Raw genomic sequence first — 23,575 nt, forward strand, 5'->3', positions numbered from 1 at the left:
TGCCTTGGGTAGCATCCCCTAAAACTCTACCGGTACGGGAAGCAGGACCCCGGTGCCCCCCAGGGTCTCAGACTCCACATGAGGGGGCGCAATGGTGCAAGCCGGGATGGTGATCCGGCAGGAGTGGGGGGTCTCCGGGGAATGGCGAATAGAAGCCGCCCAACGTCCACCCCTAACCAAAACGTCATCACGGAGCCACTGACATTAAATCTTTAAAAGGGTAAAGAACGATTTCAAAGGAACCAAAGTAGAGGCTAGGAAGTATAGAAAGCTTTGAAAAAGGTTTTCTTAAAGAAAGTTTTGGGATCCCCAAATGTATTCAAGATCCCCAAACTCCAGGTGAAAAAAACAGAAAGTCCCAATGAATAACTAACGAAAGGAAGGAAGCCCCTCCAAGGAGAGACATGAAGACAAGCAAACGAAATTTCCAAGGAAACCGAGGATGAAATTGAAGAAATGTCCAAACTGAGCAGGCGAGAAAGATGGCCAACTGTCTGGGTGGCTTCAGCCTGTGATTCCGGGGGGAGGCCCACAGATAGCGGCTCCCGTGTCTTCAGGGGGCAGCTTTGGTGGAGGCCAGAAGCAGGAGGCAGACTCAGGAAATACGTGAGCACACCTAAGGTGGGAGGACATGGTGGCTTCTGGAAGGAAAAGTGACATGTGACATCCTGGTGTGAGTCAGGTCACCAGGGTTGGAGCCCTAACTTTGTCCCTTAAGAACTGTATGACCCTGGGCAATCCATTAATCTATTCAGACCTCAGTCTTCCCATCTGAAAAATGGACACGAAACAGACCGACTTTACAGGGTCGTCTTAAGGACAGCACGCATGTGGAATGCGGGCACGTGCAGCAGGTAGGATCAGTGGGCACTTCTCTAAATAAAATCTAAAGTTCATCACATTTTAAAAGATTGATTTGGAAGGACGAAGTGGATAAAATTGGTAGATACTACACATTTATATAGGGCAGTCTTCAGGTGAAAATAACCCAACTGTATTTTAAAATAGTGAGCTCGGGGCACCTGAGTGGCTCAGTGGGTTAAGCGTCTGCTTTCGGCTCAGGTTCTGGGCTCAGGTCCTGGGATCGAGACCCCAGTCTTCGGGCTCTGTGCTCAGTAGGAGGCCTGCTTGTCCCTCTGCCCCTCCCCCAGCTCATGCTCCCTCTCTTTCTCTCTCTCAAATAAATAAAATATTTTTTAAAATAATAAATAAAATAACGAGCTGTCAGGGTGCCTGGGTGGTTCAGTCGGTTTTGTGCCCGACTCTTGATTTCGGCTCAGATCATGATCTCAGCGCTCAGCGGAGAGTCGGCTTGAGATTCTCTCTCTCTCCCTCTGCCCCTCCCCTCGCCTGTGCTCTCTCCCCCTGAAATAAATAAATAAATCTTAAAAAAAAAAAAAGTGAGCTTTTGCATCTCAAGCACCACAGTATTTGTGCGTACCACTCGGCTTGCTCTGACCTGCAGGGAATGCTGCATTCTATCATTTTCTTGCTCACATTTAGTCTCCTCGACCAGATTACAAACTGCTCAAGTAAACAGTGTCGCCAAACTATCCATTACATTCCAGAGCTTCGGTCACTGCCAACGGGTCCCTGAAGACCTGGCAGTCGCAGCTGCCAAAAGAAAGGTAACCAGCATCAGGGTGTGGAAACCAAGAATAAACATATCATACCCCCGCCTGGAGTGGTGGTTTGGCTGCAGCTGAGATAACGTCCATGGTTTTGGCTGCTAGTGCCTCAAGACTGACATCAGGAAGCTGTGGGCAAGCAGCTCACTTTTTCAAATGGGTGGAACTGTTTTCCTGAGAACAGGATGAACACAGGGGGATTCCGGAGTGTGGCAAGGTGCGGGCAGGGCAGGGGTACAATGTCACCTCCAAAACCTTTCCCATAGGGCATGGCTGTGGGCTTGTTCCTCCAAGTTCAGCAGCATCCTTCCTGGACGGTCTTAAAACAAAATACTGCTTGGAATGCTGAACACACCCTGCCGAAAAGCAGGGGACACGAACAGGACAAAAATAATCAGGTGCAGGAAGCTTGACCAACGCGTTCACTGTTCAATAGCCAACAGAATTCCGGCTACTTGGGAGACCTTCCTGACAGTGAGGTGATTGGGTGGAGCTGAACCCCACCTTGCCCCCCAAATCCTCCATGTGCCGTTAGGAGCAACAGGTTGGGCACGGACGGGTGGGTCTCCCGCTGTCCCCCCCCACCCCATCCCTCCCTCTCTCCTTTGTGCAGGACCAAGGGTGGAGCTGGGGGCAGGGGTAGAGCGCTGGGTAAGCTAAAACAAAGGGAAATAAAGGACTCAGGCACTCTGAAGTGGGAGTCACCATGTGGAATGTTCAAGAAACCAAGACGGAATTGGTCTCACATCCTGATCTGGTTTCGAGAGTGCACACCTGTATAAAAATTCACTGAGCCGCACGCATAGGATCTGTGCATTTTACTTTGATAATCTACACCTCAGTTAAAACCCAAACCAAACCACCATCAGCAACAAGCTCCCTGTGTTTGCTATCCTTTATTGAAGGGCCCCACATCCTCCTGAGACCCCAGCAAAACCAGAATCCAGACAGGTCCCCCAAATATAGCAGGAGGCCTGGAAGGGGAGGGGAATGACTTGCGATCCCGCCACGCCCCACCTCCCTGGAAACAGAAGCCCACCACATACGGACAGACAGACAGACAGGGGCCCGGAAGAGAACTCGCCTCACCCCAGGTCCTCTCCCCTTTGCCCCACTTGAAAAGAAAGTCACACACTGGCTACGCAGCACCCCAGCCCCCCACCCCACCCCTAGCAGCATTTGTGGGACCGCCCCCCCGCGAGGGACGCCCCGAGGCAGCTCCCATCCTCTTCCTTCACTTTGGTTTGCTCCGGGCAGCTCCGTGCGCGCTTCCTTCCTCCAGCCTCCGGCCCAGCCTCTCCCACGCCGTCCAGCACCTACTCGGACCTTCTCGCCCACCTGTCGCCTCCCTGCCCCGGGCTCCTGGGGCAGCAGCGGCTCCGGGGGCTGCTCCGCTCCCGGCTCGGCTCCCCCCTGCCGCCCCCCGCCCCCGGGCCGGGCTCACACGGCCGCCCCGCTCTCCTTGAGGTCGGGGGCCGAGCGCTGGCGCCTCATACGCGGGGGAGTGGTGTAGGGCGGGTAGCGGGGCCCCGGGGGCCGCTGCGCCGGGTACGGTTGGGGCTGCTGGGGGTAATAGTTGTGCTTTTTGGGCTGGAAGTGCTGGGGTTCGGGCTGAGCGGACCCGCCTCCCCGGGACCGGCCGCCTCCGTCCAGGGAGTTCCTGCGGGGCCGGTGGGACCTCCGGGGACTCGGGGGCCGGCGCGCGGGGGCGGCCGGAGGGGGCGCGACCTCCTCGGGGGGTTGGGGCGCCGTGGGGGCCTCCCCGGCCGCCGCCCCCGGCCACGACTCCCGGTGCTGGGGGTTGCTCTTGAAGGGGAAGCGCAGCTTGCAGTCGTGAGGGGGCACGAAGCGGGCGGGGGGCCGGCGCAGCCCCCCGCCCCGGCCCCCCGCGCCCTGCAGTCCCTGCAGCCGCAACTGCTCCTGCTTGAGCCAACGCAGGCGACCCCGGCGGAAGGCGGGGTCCTCCTCCATGAGCCGGGACACCCGCTCCCAGCTGGACAGGGGCGGCGACGGGGGCCGCGCTGGGGCCGGGGGCGCGCGCTCGCCGGGGGCTTCCTCCTCCGCGGCCTCCGACCCCGGGGGCGCGGCCCAGGTGGCCTCCCCGGCCTCTTCGTTCTCATCCTCGTGATCCTGTGGGGAGCGGGGGAAGAGGGCGACAGAGAAGGGCCGTGAGGAGAGCCGAGCGCTGAGCAGCCGAGGGCAGGGGGTCGCAGAGGGGCTTGGAGACAAGGGGCCTGGGACAGTGGTCTGAGCTGATCCTGGCCTGCCACTTCCTGTCGCTGTGGTCTGCGCCCTGGCCAGTAACCTCCCCGTGCCCAGATCCTCGTGTGCATGGCCACAGTACTTAGTGCACAGGGCTGGTGGGAGAATTAACTGTTAACCCCGTAAAGCGTGTAGCTCAGGGTCCGGGCGGGAGCAGGGACCCCATAATCCTGCTGACTAAATAACGTTCCCGCGGGGATGGAGTAGTCAGAAGGTAAGAGAAACACCTGCCATCATTTAAGGGGAGAGACACAGCTGATCAGTGAATGAGAAAAATACACGGTAGGGTACATATCCTATCCTTCCATGAAAAGTTAAGGAGAAATGCATACCTATATCATTTAACATATATTATTTACATTAACAGAAGCATCTATAACAGGATATGATGTGCTTTATAGAAACGTGCACATTTAGAGGCACCTGGGTGGCTCAGCCGGTTAAGCAGCTGCCTTTGATTCAGGTCATGATCTCAGGGTCCTGGGATCGAGTCCTGCATGGGGCTCCCTGCTGGGGGGGGTCTGCTTCTCCCTCTGCTCCTCCCCCCATTCATGCTCTCTCTCTCTCAAATAAACAAATAATCTTAAAGAAAAAAAAAGTGTACATTCAGGTGAAGAGCAGGGAAGGGGAGGGGGGCCAGGGTGAAGGTGGCCGCCACCAGGATCCACTGGGAGGCTGTCACGGCAGTAAACACCTGGAGGAAGTGGGGGGAAGGCACTCTAGGTGCAAAGGCTCGAGGCAGCAGGTGCCCAGCGAGATCCTGGACCAGCAAGGAAGCCGGGAAGGAGAAGGTAAGCCGTCAATGACCCCGAGCCGTGGCTGCCGCCATGCGTCAGGGAAGGCAAGCGGGAACACCGCACAAAGCGTCTGCTGAGACTAACCCCAGCAGCCAGCGCCCTGCCTGGCGCACAGCACGCGCTCGGATGTCTGCTTGTTCAGTGAATCCGTGCACGCCAGGGTTAAGCGGTCACACGCCCCTGAAGGGCTGTTGTCGGGTTAGACGAGGGGGTGCGGGAGGAGCGCCCAGCACGGCGGTTCCCGTGGGGGTGGGGGGACGCTCCCCCGGGACGCACGTGCACGTGAACCTGCGTCCAGCGGCAAGTTAAGAACTGTGCGCTTCCTACGGGGCTTCTCAAGCTCTGCTGTACTTCTGAGACCCCTGGGAACCCGAGGCAAATGCAGATTCCTCCCCAGACTCGGACCGAGCAGGTGTGGGGTGCGGCTCAGAGATCTCCATGTGCGGTCCGCGCCCTGGGGATGGCGAGGCCGGGACTCCCAGCCTACACTGAGCAAAGCGGCGTCTTTACAGGGAGCGGGGGAGGCCTGCTTGGGGGGGGGGGGAGCCCCGCTAGCCCAGGGGAGGAGCGGAAGCAGGGAGTGGAGGAACACGCGCGCGGCCCGGGGCCCTCCCCACCTGGGTCAGCGGGATGACCCTCTCCATACGCAGCATGCGGTCCCTCAGGGCCTGCAGCTCGCGGTCCTTGCAGCTGTTCTGAAGCTTCACCTCCTGCAGGATCCCCGTCAGCTTGTCGATGTGCGCCCGCAGGTCCTCCACCTCCGCCCCGCGGGCCCCCTCCTCGCCGCCGCCACCGCCACTTCCGCCGCCTTCCTCCTCGCCCACCGTGTCCCAGACATCCCGGGCCACGGCCCTCCAGGCGTCCCCGGGGCCCTCGGGCTTGCCGTAGGTGCGACACAGCTCCCGCATCTTGAGCGCGGCCAGGGCCTCGATCTCTGCCCGCCCGTGGCGGAAGTCGGCCAGGGCCACCTCGTAGCAGATCTCCTTCACCGCCTGCATCTTCAGGTCGGCCATGGTGGCCCAGCGCGGGTCCTTGCCCTGCAGCCGCCGCCGCTGGGGGATCTGATAGACCCTCCGAGGGGCCCTGCGCTTGCCGCTGCTGGGCAGGCCACAGCGCTTGACGATGGTCTGCACGGTGGTCGGGGGCAGCTGCTCTCGCAACGAGGAGATGAGCCGCCAGCTCTCCTCACAGGAGCGCTTGTCCGAGTCATCCCCGCTGTCCGAGTCCGCATACTGGGGCCGCAGAGAGAACGGGCGGGGGGTCAGGACCGCCCGGAGCACCAGAGACGCGCCCGGCGGCACCGAGCTGCCCGACCCCCGCCCGGCAGCACCGAGCTGCCCGACCCCCGCCCGGCGGCACGAGGGAAGGAACAAGCCTCCCTCGCAGACACTGGCGGAGGATTTAAGGACGCCAGGCGCGTGGACAGAGGCTGGCAGACGCGACCCTCAAGCAGGAGCGGGGCCTACATCGAGTCTGCGTGGCCTGCAGAGGTCAGCGCTCAGGACCAGACTACACACCAAAGACCAATCCGCTTACACGACAATCTGAAGTCAATGATGCCACAGGCCGGACTCGGATACCGTAAAAACCAGAAAGGTCGAGTCCAGGAAGCCCTACTCGAGTGGGGCGGGCGGTACTCCCTGTACCCAGTCTGCCCCCCCAGTCACCGTCCTGTCTCCTCCTAAACGCCACGGCCACCCCCTGACCCCATGCCCACTCCCCACTCTGGCTCAGATAACATGAACCAAAAGCACAGTCGAGCTGAAGCACCGCCAGCCTATCTCTGCCTCTCCAGGCCCGGCACCTCTCTGTCACCCCCCGCGCCCTCATCACGCCACTCTGCATGCCCTCTGCACAACCCCCCACTGCCCATCCAGTCCCTCTGTGTGTCCCCCCATGCCCTGCCCCCCAATGCAGTCCCTCTGCATCTGCACGAGTGCCCCTGCCCCTCCTCACCCTCCACCCCTCCTGTGCCCCCTCTGGTCCTTCTGAGCATGTGCCCCCTGCCCCACCTGCTCCCCCCCAATCCAGTCCCTCTGTGCGTGAGCCCTATGCCCCTCCCACGCCCCCCTCCAGTCCTTCTGCATATGCACCCCCTGCCCCTCCTGCGCCCCCCTCCGGTCCCTCTGCACGTGCGCCCCCTGCACCCCCGTCTGGTCCCTCTGCACGTGCGCCCCCTGCACCCCCGTCCGGTCCCTCTGCACGTGCGCCCCCTGCACCCCCGTCTGGTCCCTCTGCGCGTGTGCCCCCCACCCCCACTCCCCTGCCAGCCCTCACCAGTCGCTGCTGCTCAAGCAGAAGATCAGCCTCCTCCTTCTCCTTCCGGTACTGATTCTCCAGGTCCTGCAGCCTGGGGTTGGGGAGGGAGGGCAGAGGAGCTGCTGGGGGCTCTGGAGCCACCTCAGTGGGGTGACCGACAACTCGGGTTGGGGGGACGGTCCAGAGAGCACCCTCTCCCCGTACCTCTTCTCCATCTCCAGCTTGATGTCAATGCCCTGCTGCTCCAACAGTTCCTTCTGGGCGAAGTTCCAGTCGACGGGCTCGGAGGGCGGCCCGGGGGGCGGGGGCACCCCTCGCTCCCGCTCCAGCCGTGCCTGCTCCGGGTGATTGAAGCGGAAAACGTGGTTCTTGCCCATCACGATCCTATTCCCTGCAGGGGAAGCAGAGAAAGGTGGGCGCGCTCCCCCGCAGCAGCAAGCCCATCCCCACGCCCACAGGTCCAGGGCCCTGCCCACAAGCCCAGGAGCCCCGACACCATCTCTCCCACCAGCCCAAGTCTGAGGGCAGTCAGTCCCCTGCTGATCCTCGTCCCTGATGGCCAAAGGGACTCGGGGGAGCCTGGCACCCTCTTCCTGCTTCCCCAGGCCCACAAGAGACCCCAAGAGCCGAGTCCCTCATCTCCCCTTCCTGGCCCCTTCCTCCATCACATCCCCACACTGGCTCCGGCATCCCCCTCCCCTACCTGACTTCAGCATCAGGGGCTCGATCACCAGTCTCCCATTGACGTAGGTCTCGGCTCCTTCACAAGGCTCCAAGGTGACCACCACTGCCAGAGGGAGAGAGGAAAGGGGGCCCTTAGACCCTGGGGGAGGGAGTGATGGTCACAGACGCCCATCTTGCAGTACCCCCAAGACACATGCATGCACCCCCAGGCCCACCCCCAGTACCTGTCAGGGGTGCCACGGCCCCTCTGGTGGCAGCACAGGAAAGGAAGAGCAGAAGGAAGGTTAGAGCCCCAGCTACAATTCCAGAAGCCTCTGCAGGGGCTCCCTGCTGCCCCCCATCCTCCCCAGCAGGGGCTCAGCAAAGCTGTCTCTCTCCGAGGGCTGGGTCTCCCGTGTCCAGCACGCGGCAGGCTGCGACTTCTGCCCCCCCAGACACACCCTCCTTCCTTTCCCGCGAGCGCTGGCCCAGGCTCCTGCGGCAGCCCCAGCCCACTGCGGTCAGACTGTCCCCCTGCCTGCCCTTCTCAAGCCACAGACAAGACAGAGCCAACCCGACTCAGACGTCTACCGAGGTGCTCCTCAGTCCCTACACCCCCCGGAGCCTGCTGCTCGCTGGACACGGGGCACGGGGCAGCTCCCCGCCCTCCAGGAGCAGCGCCCCACTGTCACGGACCCTGGGCAGCGCCTGAGCGGGGGGCTGCTGGGCAAGCTGTCTGACCTCCGTGGCTTCTATAAGCCGCCATGAGTAAGTCCTTCCTTACAGAACGCTTGAAAGGCTCAAAGAAAGCACTAGGTGAACCCGAGTTCCTGTGGCCACTGCAAGTAACAGACCAAGCAGGATGGACGTGACGTGAGGCCGCGGGAGAGAAAAGCACAGAACGCAGCTTCAGGCGGAGGAGGGCTGGTGACAGGATGGGGGGGGGGGGGGCGGGGGGGAAGCCCGGAGGGAGGCTCACATCCATCACCGGGTCACCTCGAGGGCCGGGCAGGAGGAAGGCGACGGCAGAGGGGAGGGCGGGGGTGGCCGTGGGGTACCGGTCTCCCCCACCCTGTCCCACCACGCCCCCAAATTCATTCACTCGCTCCACAAGTACTCTGCCCCCCACCACGTGCCAGGCACTATCATAGGTCCTGGAAATACCCTGGAGATAAAGCCCCAAGTCCCGGCTCTCACAGAGCTGACTTAGCTGGTCAGACCAGACCAGTCAACCAGTAGATAATCTAGCGGGGCGCAGGGATGGGCCTGAGGGCGGGAAGCGGGGCCTGGCGGGGAGAGGGCTTTGCTCCCGCCCGGCCAGGGTGGCCTTGTCCCTGTCCACAAGCCCACAGCCCTCTGTACTGAGGCAGAGCTGAGAGCAGCCCCCGAGCCGGCCACGGGGCGTGCGGACCCACACCTGCCGGCGTCTGGCTGCATGCTCTGCTCTCGGGTGAATGCCCCAAGCCCCCGAGCCTCGGTTCCCTCCCCTGGGGGCTGCGTGAGAACGGGCAGCAGCACGAGCCGGAGGGTCGCTATTCTTCGCCGTCCACAGCCCTGCTGTGCTGCCCAGTCCGCTCTGCGGGCCTCCCATCTCCAATCTGCTGCATGCGACCAAACCCTTTCTGCCCCTCCCTCTGGGGCCCAGAATCCGCAGCTGCCTTCACGGCCGAGGAACCGTTCGGGCCTGCCTGTTTCCCCAGACACGCTCTGCGCTCAGGGGGGGCTCGCTCTGCAGGCCCTGTGTGGTTTTGGCTGTCACCTGGCACGTGGCTTGAGGTGACCGCAGAACAGGAACTCGGCAGAAGCCCCCAGGGCTGACCTGATCCGAGCTGGCAGCCCGCTGCGTTCAGCCACCAACCCCGAACCCCGCCAGAGGCACCAGGCGTGCGTCCACCTCAGCGGCAAGCCACACGACGGGGCCTTCCCCGATCTGACAAACGTGCTGACCACCGGTGCCCCATCTCCCCATCCCCCCCTTCCGCCTCTGAGGCCCGTGCGCAGGCTCAGCCGAGGGAGCACGCCCACGGACAGCGCCCTGCCTCCCCGCCCCACGCGCTTCCCAGGGCTCGACTCCACTGGGGCCTGAGTAAACCCAAATTGTTCCATTTCTTAAAACAGTGACTGAGGGGCGCCTGGGTGGCTCAGTCGTTAAGCATCTGCCTTCAGCTCAGGTCATGATCCCAGGGTTCTGGGATCGAGCCTCGCATCGGGCTCCCTGCTTGGCGGGAAGCCTGCTTCTCCCTCTCCCTCTCCCCCTGCTTGTGTTCCCTCTCTCACTGTCTCTGTCAAATAAATAAATAAAATCTTTAAAAAAAAAAAAAAAACGGTGACTGAACCGGGACAAAATGGTGACCTCAACACACAGCCTGGGGGCGCCTGGGAGGCACAGTCGGTTAAGCGTCCGACTCTCAATCTCGGCTGAGGTCGTATCTCAGGGTCGTGCGATCGAGCCCCACGTTGGGCTCGGCAGAGTCTGCTCGAGGCCCCCTCCCTCTGCCCCTCCCCCCGCACTTGCACGCATGTGCGTACACACTCACTCTCTCTCACAAAATATTACGTTAAAAAAAAACAAAAACGACCCCGAACTGCACAAGTATCGTTTTGTCGCTGTATCAGACAGACTACCACCTTCACCGTTAGGTCTCATGATTCCTAAACGCTTCCGCTACTTTGACCAAATTAGGGCTAAAAATCCCTGAAAGTCTCGGAACCAGAGGGATATGTGGGCCGGAAGCCTCTGCGGTCTGGATACAAGCGGGTTTTGCAGAGATAAACTCAGATTCCCACCAAAACAAACACAGCTTTTCATGGGAAATGACCAGGGTGCTATTTGAGGCTAAAAAATCTAGGCAGAGAGTAGGACCTCCTCCTCACCAACCCCCCCCCACGCATGCCGCGGTGCTGTGGGTCGGCCTCGGGGACGCCGCCCCTCCCTGCCCGCCATGGCGGACCGCGTTCCCAGGTCAGGCGCAGACAGCTAGAGCTGCACCCGAGCGCGAAGCCCCGCTGAGACCAGGGACACGGCCGCGCTCCCAGGCTGCAGACCCTCCGGCTTCTGTATCCAGCGTGGGACGGGACTGCGTTCAGTGGCCACGCCGCTCACCCTCAAACGTTACCTTCTCCGTCCGGCTGAGGGATGCTCCGGAACACACAGTGTTGCTCCCGAATGAACTGCCCGGTCAGCTTGATGTCCACATCTACCTGGCCGACCCTGGGTTCGGAAGCAACGGCCGACATTTTCTGAGCACGGGCCAGGCACCGGCCAAGCCCCTTCCCAGCGCAAGTTCACCCCACGCCGTAAGCCGGTTATTCCCACCTCACGGATCAGGGAGCGGAGGCTCAGAAGAGTAACCGGCCCAAGGTCACACAGCCCCGCGCTAGTGCAGCTGGGATCAGACCTGCCTGACTCGGGAGCCCGCATCGGACTCCCCGTGTTACACAACGTGGGGAAAGGGAGCCTGCAGCGGGCGGGCTCCCCCAGCCCGAGGGCTCACTCAGAGCCCAGGATCGTCACGCAGCACAGCTACACGTGCTCGTGGTGGGAGAAGGGGCACCCTCACCCCTTCGGCTCCGGGAGGCGACCTCGGAGGCCCCGAGCCCCAGGGTCTCGTTGGCGTTAGCTGGCAAAGCCACCCGCCCTGCAAGCACTGCTCCCCACCGTGAAGCGGGACCCTCACTGCACCAACGGATGCCAAGGGCTACGGACGTGGAAGTCTGAGTTTCCGGCCGCTCCTCTGCCCCGGTAATTCGGGGAGCTATCCCTCCGAGCCAGGCTGGTCCCCAGAGGCGTCTCACCCACCCCAAGGTGGTGGGTGGAGCGGATGGCTGATGCGCGGCCAGGCTCACAACTTGTCAGGAAGCCAGAGGGCGAGCTGGGCCGTGCGGGCAGGGGGTCTCCAGGAAGGTCACCGGAAAAGGGGGTCCCTGGCGCGGCCGTTTGTCTGCAGCCACACCCCCCGGGAAGAGGTCGCCCCACAGACGGGGGTACACGCTACCTGGTGATGCCATCTTTGATGTGGTAGAGCAGACATTCTGACATGAGGGGGTCTTCGTTCAGGTTCACCAGGTGGGGGGTCTGAGGGAGGAGGGGAGGGGTCAGGGGCGTTGGCGGGGGGGGTGTCAGCCCTGCCGGCCGCATCCCCCCCAGGGAGCTCTCCCACCCCCACGAGCCCCACTTACACACCTCTCCACACACACAGGGGTCTACACACCCACCCCACCCGTCCGGCCCCGACGGCCCCAAGTCTCCGCGCAGGCTGACCCACCCGTGTCCCTGACGGAGACCTCAGGACGCCCCGGCCCTCGCCCCTGCTCTCCCCGTGCCCGTCTCATTTCCCTTCGGCATGCCTCTTGCCTCACGTGGAGAGTGCGAGCGGGCGCGGGGTGAGGGGACCCCACTTCCCACCTCTCTTTCCAGCTCGAGTTTCTTAGGGACACAGACGACTTTTATAATTGAAGAACAGGAAGCGTCAGCTCGATGCAAAAGCAAAGGAAACCAACAGACCCGCTGCTCACAGCAGACGCCCCGCTCTCCCTGGCCACCGCCGCCCCAGGCTGCCTCACCCGGGGCCTCCCCGACCGACCCATCCCGCACACCTGGCTGGCTGAGCAGGACGCTGTTCTGCACCAGAAACCCAGCCCGTGCCCCTCCCCAGAAGCACCTTTCCCGACTGCAGTATCCCGGCCGACACCCCCGCCCCCCCAGGCACGGAGCTCTGGGCCACGGCCCTGACCGCCAAGCCCGGGGAAGTCTCCCTCCCTTCCGTCCGCTGCCCCTTCGGCCCTCCCCACCCCGGGCCTGCCCCCGCCCGCACACAGCACTGCCCAGTGGGGCCCTTCTCCACCCAGACCTCTCCGGCCGGCACCCCGTGGCCATCTGACTCGAGCCTGCTTTTGATGTGGGTACCCCCGGGCCTCCAGGTCAGGGCCCCCAGGGCAGGGCCGCAGCCCACGTATCCCAGCCCCGTCCCAGGGCCCCCCTCGCCTTCTGTGCTCCTGCCCTGTGGGCTGCAGAGCGTCCACCCCAGAAGCAGGCCTCCTGCATCCCTGACCGCTCTCGGGAGCTGCTCCCAGGTTCCCTGGCCTGGAACAGCCTCCCTCCCGGCCCCACCCCAACCCGTCAAAATCATTCACTTCCTGTCCCTCAAGGTCTGTCTCAAATGCCACTTCCTCCACGAAGCTTCCCAAAGCCGCCCACCGGAACACGAGATGCCCTGCCCGCGTTCTGCGAGGATTTACTGCGGCCTTTCTACCTGCCAGACCCCAGGAGGTGCCGGGGACCCGCAGATGAGCCCCAGCCAGACGCTGCTGGCCCCTCAGCAGGGGAAACAGAGTCACCTTGGGGTGGAGCCCACGACACGTGGGAAACGGACACCCCACGGAGCTTCTGACCTTTTCACGCCCTCCCTCAGCTCCCTCGTTCATCGTCCCTTGGTCCCCAGGGAGGCGCTCACGGGAAAGAGCCGTGAAGGACGCCCGGAGCTCAGGGAGTTGGGAGGACAGCATGGCAGCTGGTCCTTGAGGACGAGGGGCACGAGGACAGTAGAAGGAAGAGTCAGGACGAGGGCCCCGAGGCGGGAGAGCACAGGGTGGAGGGACTGGCTGGGAAACAGCCACAGTCCCGGCCCGTGGCTCTCCGGGAGCGCCGTGAACAGAGAGCCCACAGCGCATCGTCCGTGGTGCATACGATGCGTGTCCGTGCGTCTGCCCCAGCCCGGGCACCCAACCGTCACTACCACCCTCCTCCCGGCCCGAGGACACTCATGCCCTCCCTCACCGCAGCCTCAGGCCTGCTCTGGGAACGGCAGACACGGACGGGCTCCGGAAGCAGAAAGCGATCTATCCCTCGAGAGAGGAGACACGATTTAGGGCAGTGCTTTTCCATCTTTGTTCGGCCCTGGAACCCTTTGTTTGGGCGAAACTATACCTGGGAGCCTAATACGTCAAGCAGATAAGCAGAGAGATGCTGGGGCCAAGGCTGGGGACAGGGGACCCAGAGTCTGGCCCTGTCCACCCCCCGCAGCCCCCGGGAAGGAGGTCCCAGGCCAGGTCGGAAAATCAGTGATTGAAGACGTCCTTGGGGCTGGTGGTGGGAGTCCCTGGAAGACTCTCCACTCTCTCGGAGACAAACTAGCTTTTCCCGCAGGACCCGATCCCTGCCAGAGCGTTCCAGGCTGGAGCCAGCCCCACCAAACCCAGAGCCTAGCCACTCTCCACCCCGCAGTACGCTCGCTGTTTCCCGTGAGAACGTGTGCAGTCTCGCCACCCTGAGCAGACGCGACAGTGAGTTACCCTAACACCGTCTTCACCAGCAAGACCAGCAAAGACCGGAAGGCCGAAGAGAGTGAGCGTCAAGGGGCACAGTTACGATCTTTGGAGGGCACTTTAGCAAAATACGCCAAAATCTTACGTGGCAACCGTTTGACCCCAAACCCCCACTTCTGGGAATTTGTTCTTAAGATGATAAACCCACCCGTAAGACAAGGCAGCGGAACGTGGCTTACAGCGTCAAAGGACGCGAGACAACCTAAGTGCCCACTGGCAGGAAGCTGGTTAAACACGATCCCACATCCGCTCAAATATTCAGACACCACGAGAAAGAACAGACGGAACGCCGACACCCTGTCCCCTGGAGAAGTGTAGGGAGGGAACCACCGCTGGTCCAGAGACAGGCGGCATGCGTGGACACGGGGACAAGTGTGCTTAGCTCACGCCTGTCCGCGCACAGACCAGCCCTGGATGAATGTGTCAGGAACGGAAAACGGCGCAGGCCCGCGGAGGGGAAGGAAGATCTCCCTCCCGCCATACAGATCTCTCGTACCACGTGCACGTTCCCCTTACTGAAACAATTCAAAACCAAACCCAACCTAACCCGTCGCTGGTCCCCTGGCCTTAGGGGGTGGCACCCATCCTTGTGCAGCGTGACGCCCTCCAGGAAAGAAACACCCCCATCAGGGGCACCCAGCACCCCTGCCCGGCTGCAAACCACACGGAGAGCCATCTGTGGGCCCCCTGTCGCAGATGCAGACCACAGAGGGACCTCAAAGTCCGAGTGCCCAGCCCCGGACCAGACCCCAGCCACCCCCACCATGCCCACTCACTCCCTGGCTGTGCTTCAGGCTGGGCAGGGCAGACCCCTCTCCTCTTTGGGGATCCCCGTTCGACGATGCCTGCGTGTTGTTTCCTAGACGACCCCGACCTTGAGATCGGGGGGTTCTCCTGCCAACAACCGCCCACCTCTTCCAGGCAGCCCCGTCCGGCTCTGAGCACAGCACCCGACCAGGGCCTGATCCCGCGAGCTTCGTGCCGGGGACCAGACAGATGAGGCTGGCCCCCCGGAAGGACCGGAAGTTCCCACTCTGCTCCAGCAGGCCTCCAGGACGCGCTCCACGACCCCCAGCCCCGCCGGCGGCCTGCAGCCTGCGTCCTGACTGGCCCGTCCCTGTGCCGTGCTGGCCGGTGAAGACCAAGGGCCTCGCCTGCCTCCGGGCGAGCCTGACCACCTCCTTGCGTCCCCTGGACACGCACCCCACAGCAGGTGGGCAGGCGGGTGACAGGGGTGGTGTGCCCGGCTCGGCCGACGGGGCCATGGCGCTCAGCCCGGCGCGCACCCGGCTCCCGTCACCCATGTCCTGTGCGGCCTCCAAACCGCGTCCCCGGGACGCCAGTTTCCACGCGTCTCCAGCTGCACGGGCCCTCGCATCCGACAGTTCAGCGCCCGCGCCCCTGCCCTTATGGCATCTGCCGGTGCCTCTCAGGAACACGTGTCTGACTGCGTGTCTAAACAGCTGACACATGCACGGGGCACAAAACTCGACACGGAAGAGCGCACAATGAACACGCGGCCATCCCAGCCCGCCCCCCCGCCCCCCCCGGCCCCCCCACCCCTGGGGTAACCCCTAAAGCCCGTTTCTTGGGAATCAGAGACGAATGCCACGTGAACTCACATACACACGTACATCTGTTAACACGTAGACTCCAAGCAGCCCTAGAACCCCCTCCCCGGAAGGGCAGGGACCCTGACATCTGTCTGTGGCCCCTAGAGCCCCCACCACGGGCCCCTAGCAAGACCGGCCACGGGCTGACTGCCGGGAGGAGGTGACGGGCGTGGGACAAACGCGGGCATCAGAGTTGGGGCTCACCCCATGCCCCCCAACCCTCTGCTCTAACCCTTCCAGGATCTCCTAGGCCTCAGCGGACCCTCACTCACCTTCTTCGGAGAGAAGACGCCCACCGTTCCCCCGTCCTCCCGGACGGCCACCCCCATCTCGGCCAGCAATGCTTCTCTGGAGGCAGAAAAACAGATGGTCTTACGGGGACCCATGAGCTCCTTCCCTGCAGGGCCCAACCCCCCCTCCCCACCGCACCCCTCCAGATTCCGGCTGTCAGCCCGCCCCCCGCACCTCTCCATCCTCAGAGCTTCCGTCTTGCGTAGCTTCTCCTCCCACGTCTCGTTAAGCTCGGCGATGATCTTCTCCGTCTCCTGGGGGGACGTGACAAGCGGGGCTCAGGGAGGCTGGGGTCCTGCCCGTGGGGTTCCTCCTTCCCCCTGGACTCTGGCCTTGGAGAACTAGACTCCCAGCAGCCCCCAGCCTCCCCCCCCCCTCGCCAGCTCAAGCTGCCTACCTGCAGCCTCTCCATGGCCTCCTCAGGCCCAATCTGGGGCTCAGCGCTGGGGGAGAATGAGGGGTCCAGCTCGCCGTTGTGTGCGGGGGGATGTGAGGGTGAAGCTGGGGCGGGGGGGGACGACAGAGCGGGCAGAGCACCTCCGGAACTCCCCTCGTCCACCTTCGGGCCTGCCGGGGAGAAGGAGGCCACAGGAGGCTGAGAAAACGTGGAGCCCATCAGAGACGCAGAGAAGGTGTCACGGGGACCAGCCTGCAAGGACTCCGGAAGACATCCGGTCAACCTTCTCCAAGCAGGGCGCTCCCCTGCTGCGGCCTTGACACGTGGGCACCCAGTGTCTGCTTGTTCCCCTCCAGGCACGGAGGGCTCATTACTGAACGAGGCCGCGAGGGGACTCCCACCATCAGGTTCTCGGCCGCGACCTGCCGCGCGTCACGGGTGCCTTCTGGGGGGAGCGGGACTACTGCTTTCCCTTCTGCAAGGCTCCCTCCACAGGCAGGAGAGAGGTGTCATGTCTACCTCACCCCGCTGCTCCCGAGAACGGACCCCCCCATTCTTCGCCCCCGGGCCCCTCCGCCCCCGGGACTGGATGCAGAGTCCAGACGTGACATGGCCAGCACGGGCCATGCAGCCTCTAACCAGGGCACCATCTGGCGCTCGCGAGGCTGAACGTCCCGTTGTAGAAACCACTCCACCGCTGACTATCATCACGCTTACGGCCGGCGGGACCCGCGACAGTCCACGCCACAAGACCGTCTGCTGAGGCAGGTGCCCTGCGGCCTCTCCTACGTGATCTACTGCTTGAACCACAAACGCAGGGCTTGCCATCCTCCCCAGCTCCTTGGCTGCAGCAGTCCTCAGGGCCCCTGAACCCTCACCCCCCCGGAGAATCCGTGCTCCCGGCTCTGGAACGGCTGAAGGCCTGCGATGTACCCTCTGCGTATCCGCGTCTGCGCCACCAGGCACATGAAGAGCTTCGTGGTTGGCGAGCTCTCTCCGGCCTCAGGACCAGGCGCGGGCAGCCGGGGCACAAGGTGGGCGGAGGGGCGTCTCTGAGCGGCATCCCTGAACGGCCCTCCCCTGGAGCCCTACCTCCCAGAGCCGAGGCCGACAGCCCCTGAGCCAGCAGCAGCTCCCGCAGCCGGGCCACCTCCTCCTGCAGCTCTCGGATCAGCCGGGCGTTGGGGTCCTCGTTGATGACCGCATTACAGCGGATCTGCTTGGTGCGGTCAGCGTACCTGGGGAGGAGGGGACTTGGGTGGGTGCGGCCCGGATGCCCCTGGGTCTGCAGCCTGTCCCCTCCCTCTCCCAGACTGTTAGATACTGGGTCCGGCTGAGGCTCGGCCTGTCTCCCGGCCAGGGTCTCGAGCTGCCGGCCTCTGAGCTCCTGGCCCCTTCCCGGCCGCCCCGCTCCCGCCGGAGCCCCACCTGAGGGTGCTGAGAGTCTCCTCGTAGTTGATGTCTGCGGGGCTCAGCGCCGCGATCATGGCCGTGCGTGAGTTCCCCCCTGCGAGAGGTGCGGGGAAAGCTCAGGTGAGCTAGGGCCTAAGAGCAGTCAGGCTGGGTCTCGGGGTCAGGGGTCTGACAGGGTCACCGTCCGAGATGGGGTGAAGCTACGAGTCATGGAACTCCCCACGGACGCCGGCGGTCAGACGGGACGGGTGAGGTCACGTACACCTCTGACGTCTTCAGGACAGATCAGCGCAAGGAGGACAAAGCCCGCGGTGGGCACGGGGTCAGAGGGGGCCCGTGGCTCGCCTCAGCATCGGGACATCTTCCAAGGATGTCCCCCGGGATGGGGACGGTCGGGGGGCAGTCAGGGGACAGCTGGGGGATGACTGGGGGAATCTGAGATTCTAGGGGTGGCAAGGGGATCCACCAGACATATCAGATGGGGGACGGTGGCAGGGTCCGTAAAGAGAGAGAGGAGGAGCTCCTCACCCAGATTCTCTTTGAGCAGCCAGGTGAGCACAGAGTCCCTGTAAGGGATAAAATCCGACTTCCGCTTCTTTGATTGCTGGGGATGGAAGGGGAAGAGAGTCAGGATGAGCCACCCCTCTGCCCCCGCCCCATCCCAGAGCCGCTTCTCTTCCCAGCCCCCAGTCTTACCAGATCCGCCAGGGCTGAGATCACCTTCCCGAGAGTCGTCAGGGACTTATTGATGTTGGCACCTTCCTGGAAAGAGATGAGGAATATGGGCAACGGGGGCCCCCTCCCCGACTCCGCTCTGCCTCCCCCCAGCCAGAGACCGCCACCCGCAGCCCAGCACTGACCTTACCCATCCCTCCTAAGCCCCCTACCTTCAGGCGCATGCCCCGGGCCCCCGAGGAGTCAGCCCGCTCACTGCCAGCAAGGTCCACCAAACTGATCTTGCTGACCTGGGGTTGGAGGAAAAGGCAGGAGGTAACGGGGTGTGGGAGGCGGGAGGGGCGGGCAGATCAGGGGGATGCCCGGCAAGGGAATGGGGTAGGTAGCCAGGGCTGGAGGAACCCCACCTTCTCCGAGTCCAGCCCGGTGAGCTGATCATGGCAGCATTGTGTGAAGACAATGGTGAAGACGGCATGTGAGCGGCTGCTGGTCTCGTTCATGTTGGTGGCGGCCACAGTCCTGGGGGGAAGGAGCGGTCACTGCATCCGGCCTCTCACCTGCCTGGCCTGGTTCCCTCTCCCTGCGCTCCAGCCGCCGGCCTCACCGAGCCTTGTTTCCACAGTCCATGAGGTCGGCAATGTCTGCGTAGGAGGTCACGGCCAGCTTCGACAGGTCCTGCACGTAGGGGCCCAGGATGGGGTGCTCCCGGACCCGCAGAGAGCCCCGACTCTTGGGGTTCAGGAGGTCTCGCACCCGCTCACAATAGATCTCCATGTAGCTCACCTGAGCGGGAGAAGCAAATAAGAAGCGACAGGTGTGGCAGACGTACGGATAACAAAACTTGCGCCCAACTCCCCGGACGGAATGTGGGTGACGGCATGTCACGGACACCGAGCACTCACGCCGCCCCAGGCGCAGTGCCGAGCACTTCGTCCATGCGGGCTCGCTGACCCAATAGCCCTAGGAGGGGGACCGGTCACTAGCCTTTCAGGAGTGAACAAACTCAAGAGCAGGGAGATGAAATCATCTGCCCAAAGTCTCTGTGAGCAACGGGGCAGAGCCGCGGGCAGGCCCGAGGCTGCCTGAGTCCTAAGATGCCCGTAGTCTGGTCCCTGCTGCCCCTCCCCTGCCCAGGGCCCCACCAGGACCCAGGCTCACCTCCACGGAATAGGAGAGCTGAGCACTCTCGTTCTTATTAACGCGAGAGAAGAGGTCCTCGCAGAGCTGGAAGGGGACACAGAGAAGCAGCTGTTCCCGGCGCCCCTGCTGGGCCCCGGCCCGAGTGGCTCTGTTTAACCCCCACCACAGCCCTGAGGGAGCGGGTGTTCCCATTTCACAGATGGGAAAGCAACCTCCCAGGGGTTCATGCTTGCCCAGCGTCACCAGCTACCACGTGGTGAGCCAGGAAGCAAACGCCGGCACCCTGACATCAGAGCCCATGGGCAAGGCCACTGTGCGGCACGGTCACGGAGAATTACGGTCAGCTCCCGGTTATCCACATCTGCTTTCTCTACGGTCCGCACCCTGACTACGGGAGGCATGTCTGCGGGGAGCCGCGCTCGCAGACGAGGTAAGACGGCAACAAGTGGCAGCACCAGGGTTCAGACCCAGGATTCTCCGGCAGCAAGGCTCTGGCTCCAGCTTTGCTGCTTCCGGTGGGGGCAGAGACCCCTCCCCACGGGGCCCCACGTAGCTGCCCGCCCCTCCCCCCTCACATTCCCCACCAGCACAGCCTCAGAGACCCAGGTCTCTGCCCCATAGCCCGTGGGCCCTTCCTGCCCCGGGGGGCAGCTGAGCTGCTCTGCCCCAGCCGCCCTGCCAGCTCGCGGGCGTGTACCTGGGGCACGATGCCCTGCTGCCCTGGCTCCTGACGCCCCATCATGGTGTACGACTTCCCAGCCCCGGTCTGCCCGTACGCAAAGATGCACACGTTGTAGCCTTCGAAGGCATGGAGCAACATCTCTTCTCCGATGTCCCGATACACCTGCTGCTGAGATGCGAACTGGGGGTCCTCGGCCTAGTGAAGCAGAGACAGAGCAGGAGCCCTACGTGACTCTGTCCTCAGGGCCTGGGTCCCGAGAGTCTTGTCCCCATCGCTGCTGATCACCCAAAAGTCCTATGTGCCCTGAGCAAACCCCACGCATGGTTCTACTCTCCCGAGACAGGATCCTATACGGTCTCCTGCCAGACCTAATCACCCCGAGGGATTCTCCCTCCCTGCATCCTGGTCCCAGTCACGTGCACTAAGGGTCCTACTCACCCCCACCCTGGGGTCCTGGTCCTCCCATCCCGATCCCTATTACCCCAAACATAAAACCTGCCCTATTTCCCAGCAATGCCCCCTCCCCAGTGCCTAAACCCCTGTTCCTCATTGCTGAGCTCTCCCTTCACCCCAGCGACCTCACCGAAGTGTGTGACCAGTACGAGTAGTCAAAGGTAAAGCTTTTGGGGGCATCTTTGCTCTGTTTGGGGTTGACGATGGCTGACGGGGCAGGAGAAGGAAAGACAGGAAGGCCAAGGTCAGGTACTCCCGACCTCTGCCCATTCCCCCACATTGCGGGAATCCAGGCATCCCACTCCCCACCTCTGTCCTAGTTCATCTCTCCCCTTTAACACTCCCCACCCCCTCCAGCCACACGGCTAATTTTGGCTTCTCAGGACCCGCCCCCCCCACCGGGCTGCCTCCCCGATTGGGCAATGGAGGGCTCCAGGCCAACATTCCCCCTCCCAGGGACTGGGAATGTGGAGAGGCCAGCCTGCCCCCACCCTGCCCCCACCCTTCCGACTAGCACCTGCTCCGCACCCAGCTCAGTCCTCCTCTTGGTTCGGCCCGGCCGGCCAGGCCAGCGTGGTGGGCCCGCCTGCCCCGCCTGTGCCCCGCCAGGCCCCTGGGACTCACTCACAGGTGGTGCTGCCCTGCATGCTGACCACGCACTGGGCATCCCGGCTGGTCTCACGGGCGTTGAAGGGCCGAACCCTCACGGCCACCTTCACCGAGGCACCAGCCATGGCTCCCGAGACTCTTAGCCTCCTCAGCTGAAGGACAGAGACAGAAGAGGTGGTCAGAGCCCGCTGGGGCGACCCGGACATTGCCTCGCGTCTTCTCCCAGGACCCAGCGTCTCCACCCCCTTCCCCAGCTCCCCAGCCCCTCCAGGACCTAGCTCCTGGCCCTCTGGCCTTCCTCCCAAATGTCACTCTCCTCAGTGACTCCCAGTGGTGTTCCTGCCTCTCTGCCCGGCCATATCCCAGCTCGCAGGGACCTGGGCCATCATCCCAGTTACCTGGCGTCCTGGCCCCAGACCAGGGGGGCTGTATCAGCTCTGGCTGCCACCGGCCCTCGTAGGGGAAGCCCCATCCTACCCTTGGGGCCTGGCCACGCCAGCTGGGGCTGTGGGGGAAACCCTGGTTGTGGGGGAAGAGTGGTTAGGAGGCACCTGGGGCTCCAGAGGTGGGTCGGGGTTCCACGGCTGGAGGGCAGGGGCAGGGGGCAAGGTTAGGAGAGCGGAGGACTGCGGTCCCTCCCAAGTGGCTGAAAGCAATGTGAATCCAAGGACAGGGACCGTGATATTTTTATTCCTCGTCACTCACGAGTGTACTGGACACCCAGATAGAGAAGAGAGAGAAAGGCTGGACAGAGGACAGTTCAGAGGGAGGGACGCAGAGGCAGAGACACTGGCAGTGACACGAAGAGGGGCAGGAGAACGACAGAAAATCACAGACACTGAGAAAGAGAGAGATCCAACACAGGAGGAGGCAAGATCCAGGTCATGCCATGGAGGAAACGAGGGAAGGAGAAGAGGAAGGAGCCACAGAAGATCGCGGACACAGAAATCGTAGACAGGGAGGGCAGCTCTGGGGCGACAGCACAACGTGGGAGCCCAGGACAGACAGGAGAGAAAACCCCAAACAAAACCTGCCCTAAAATTCCCCCACAGTGCCAGCCAAGAAGTAGAAACTAGAGCCCACAGCCTCCACACAGGGAGGAACCACCAGTGGCAAAGTTCAAGGGCTGGAGGGACAGCCCAGGCCTGGGACCCACGGGCAGCCTGTGGGCCCCAAACCCCCCGCCCAGCCCCCAGCACTTCCTCCTCAGGATCCTGGACAATGGGCAGGGGAGGGTGGGGTCATCCTGCATCCCTCACACCAACCCCCAGGGCTCCTCTGTGGGGGGCTCCCTGCGAAATACCTGTGACCTTACTGGGGGGCGGGAAAGCACTGGGGTCTCCCCGAAAGGAAGCAGGCAGGTCCCAGCCCCAGCCTGGGGCCAGCGCTATGGCGTCCACTGCCCTGGGGAAGGTGCCAGGCTGGAGCCCAGGAATGTGGGTGCCCCAGTGCTCACACCCTGGGAGGAGAGGCTGAGCAGCCCACGCCCACGGGCAGGAGGGTGGAGGCTCCCGAAGGCAGACGGGGATGCTGGGGCCCCTTCTGTGGCCCCACAGGACCAAACGGCCCGTCCTGCTGGGCCTCACCTCCGCAGCCTTCCTGGGCAGGGCACGGGAAGGGACACAGGGCTGGTGCGTCCCAGGACAGGAAGGGAGGAGCTCAGATCCCAGAGGCTGTGTCAGGAAGCACAGCGCCGACCCCCCAGACCCTGCCCAGGGCAGGGGCCACGACGGGGAAACGCCGTGGTCACGCCGTCGCGGCTCATGGGGCAGGGAAGAGGCTGGCGCGGCCGACGCTCGGCCGGGGGCACCTGCCCCCAGCCCGCCCGGTGATCCCGGCGCGGACCCCGGTCCCGGCCTGTGCCGGCGGCCATGCGGACCCGGTGTTCCCTCCCGGCCGGCCGCCCGACGGCCGCCCCGGGCCTGGCACCTCTCTGCGCCTCCGCGGGACAAACAGCACATGACCCCGGCTCCCGCGGCCGGCCGGGACCCCGGCTCCCCGCCCCCCCAGCCGGCACATTCCTCGGCGGGCGTCCCCCCCCCCCCCCCCCCCCCCCCCCGAGCGCTCACCTCGTCGCGGCGGGGCTCCCCGAGCGGCTCGGCTGAGGGCACGGGGGCGACCTTCCCGGGGCCGAGGGGGGCGGCGTGAGACAGCGGCCGGCTGATCCGGAGCGGGCTCGGGGCTGCCCCCGCCCCTCGCCGGGTCCCCGGGCGGCGGGCGGCGGACTCGCGCCCCGGGGGCGGCAGCAGCAGCGGCGCCAGCGGCCGGCGCCCGCCCGGGCAGCGCGAGCTGGGGCGGGAGCGAGGGGCGGGGGACCGGCGGGCGCGCGCACGCGGGCGGGCGGGCGCGCGCCGTCCCGACTCGGGCCC

The 23,575-nt window shown here is 63.8% G+C and overlaps 1 protein-coding gene across 4 annotated transcripts; it reads right to left on the reverse strand.

The window, feature by feature from the left end:
* Positions 1-243: 243 nt before the first annotated feature.
* KIF1C (kinesin family member 1C) lies at positions 244-23,409 on the reverse strand. Of its 4 annotated transcripts, none has more exons than XM_032432036.1 (25): positions 23,276-23,409; positions 21,605-21,725; positions 21,226-21,358; positions 20,728-20,804; positions 20,160-20,339; positions 19,481-19,546; positions 18,927-19,105; positions 18,730-18,841; positions 18,535-18,612; positions 18,344-18,409; positions 18,176-18,251; positions 17,663-17,741; positions 17,327-17,472; positions 16,235-16,404; positions 16,012-16,091; positions 15,819-15,894; positions 11,605-11,684; positions 10,726-10,820; positions 7,650-7,733; positions 7,151-7,337; positions 6,965-7,037; positions 5,305-5,919; positions 1,875-3,758; positions 1,460-1,614; positions 244-641 (listed from the first exon to the last, which is right to left on the reverse strand). In XM_032432036.1, the coding sequence occupies exons 3-23, from the start codon at positions 21,329-21,331 to the stop codon at positions 3,069-3,071; spliced, it is 3,315 nt and encodes a 1,104-aa protein (XP_032287927.1). In that variant the 5' UTR covers positions 21,332-21,358; positions 21,605-21,725; positions 23,276-23,409; the 3' UTR covers positions 244-641; positions 1,460-1,614; positions 1,875-3,068. The 4 variants fall into 4 exon arrangements, with proteins under 4 accessions (XP_032287927.1, XP_032287926.1, XP_032287929.1 ...); XM_032432035.1 differs by having other exon boundaries at positions 1,442-1,614; XM_032432038.1 differs by lacking the exon at positions 21,605-21,725 and having other exon boundaries at positions 1,442-1,614.
* Between the last annotated feature and the right edge of the window lie 166 nt (positions 23,410-23,575).

The sequence above is a fragment of the Phoca vitulina genome, unplaced genomic scaffold (genome assembly GCF_004348235.1).
Source record: "Phoca vitulina isolate PV1807 unplaced genomic scaffold, GSC_HSeal_1.0 scaffold47, whole genome shotgun sequence".
NCBI lineage: Eukaryota > Metazoa > Chordata > Mammalia > Carnivora > Phocidae > Phoca > Phoca vitulina.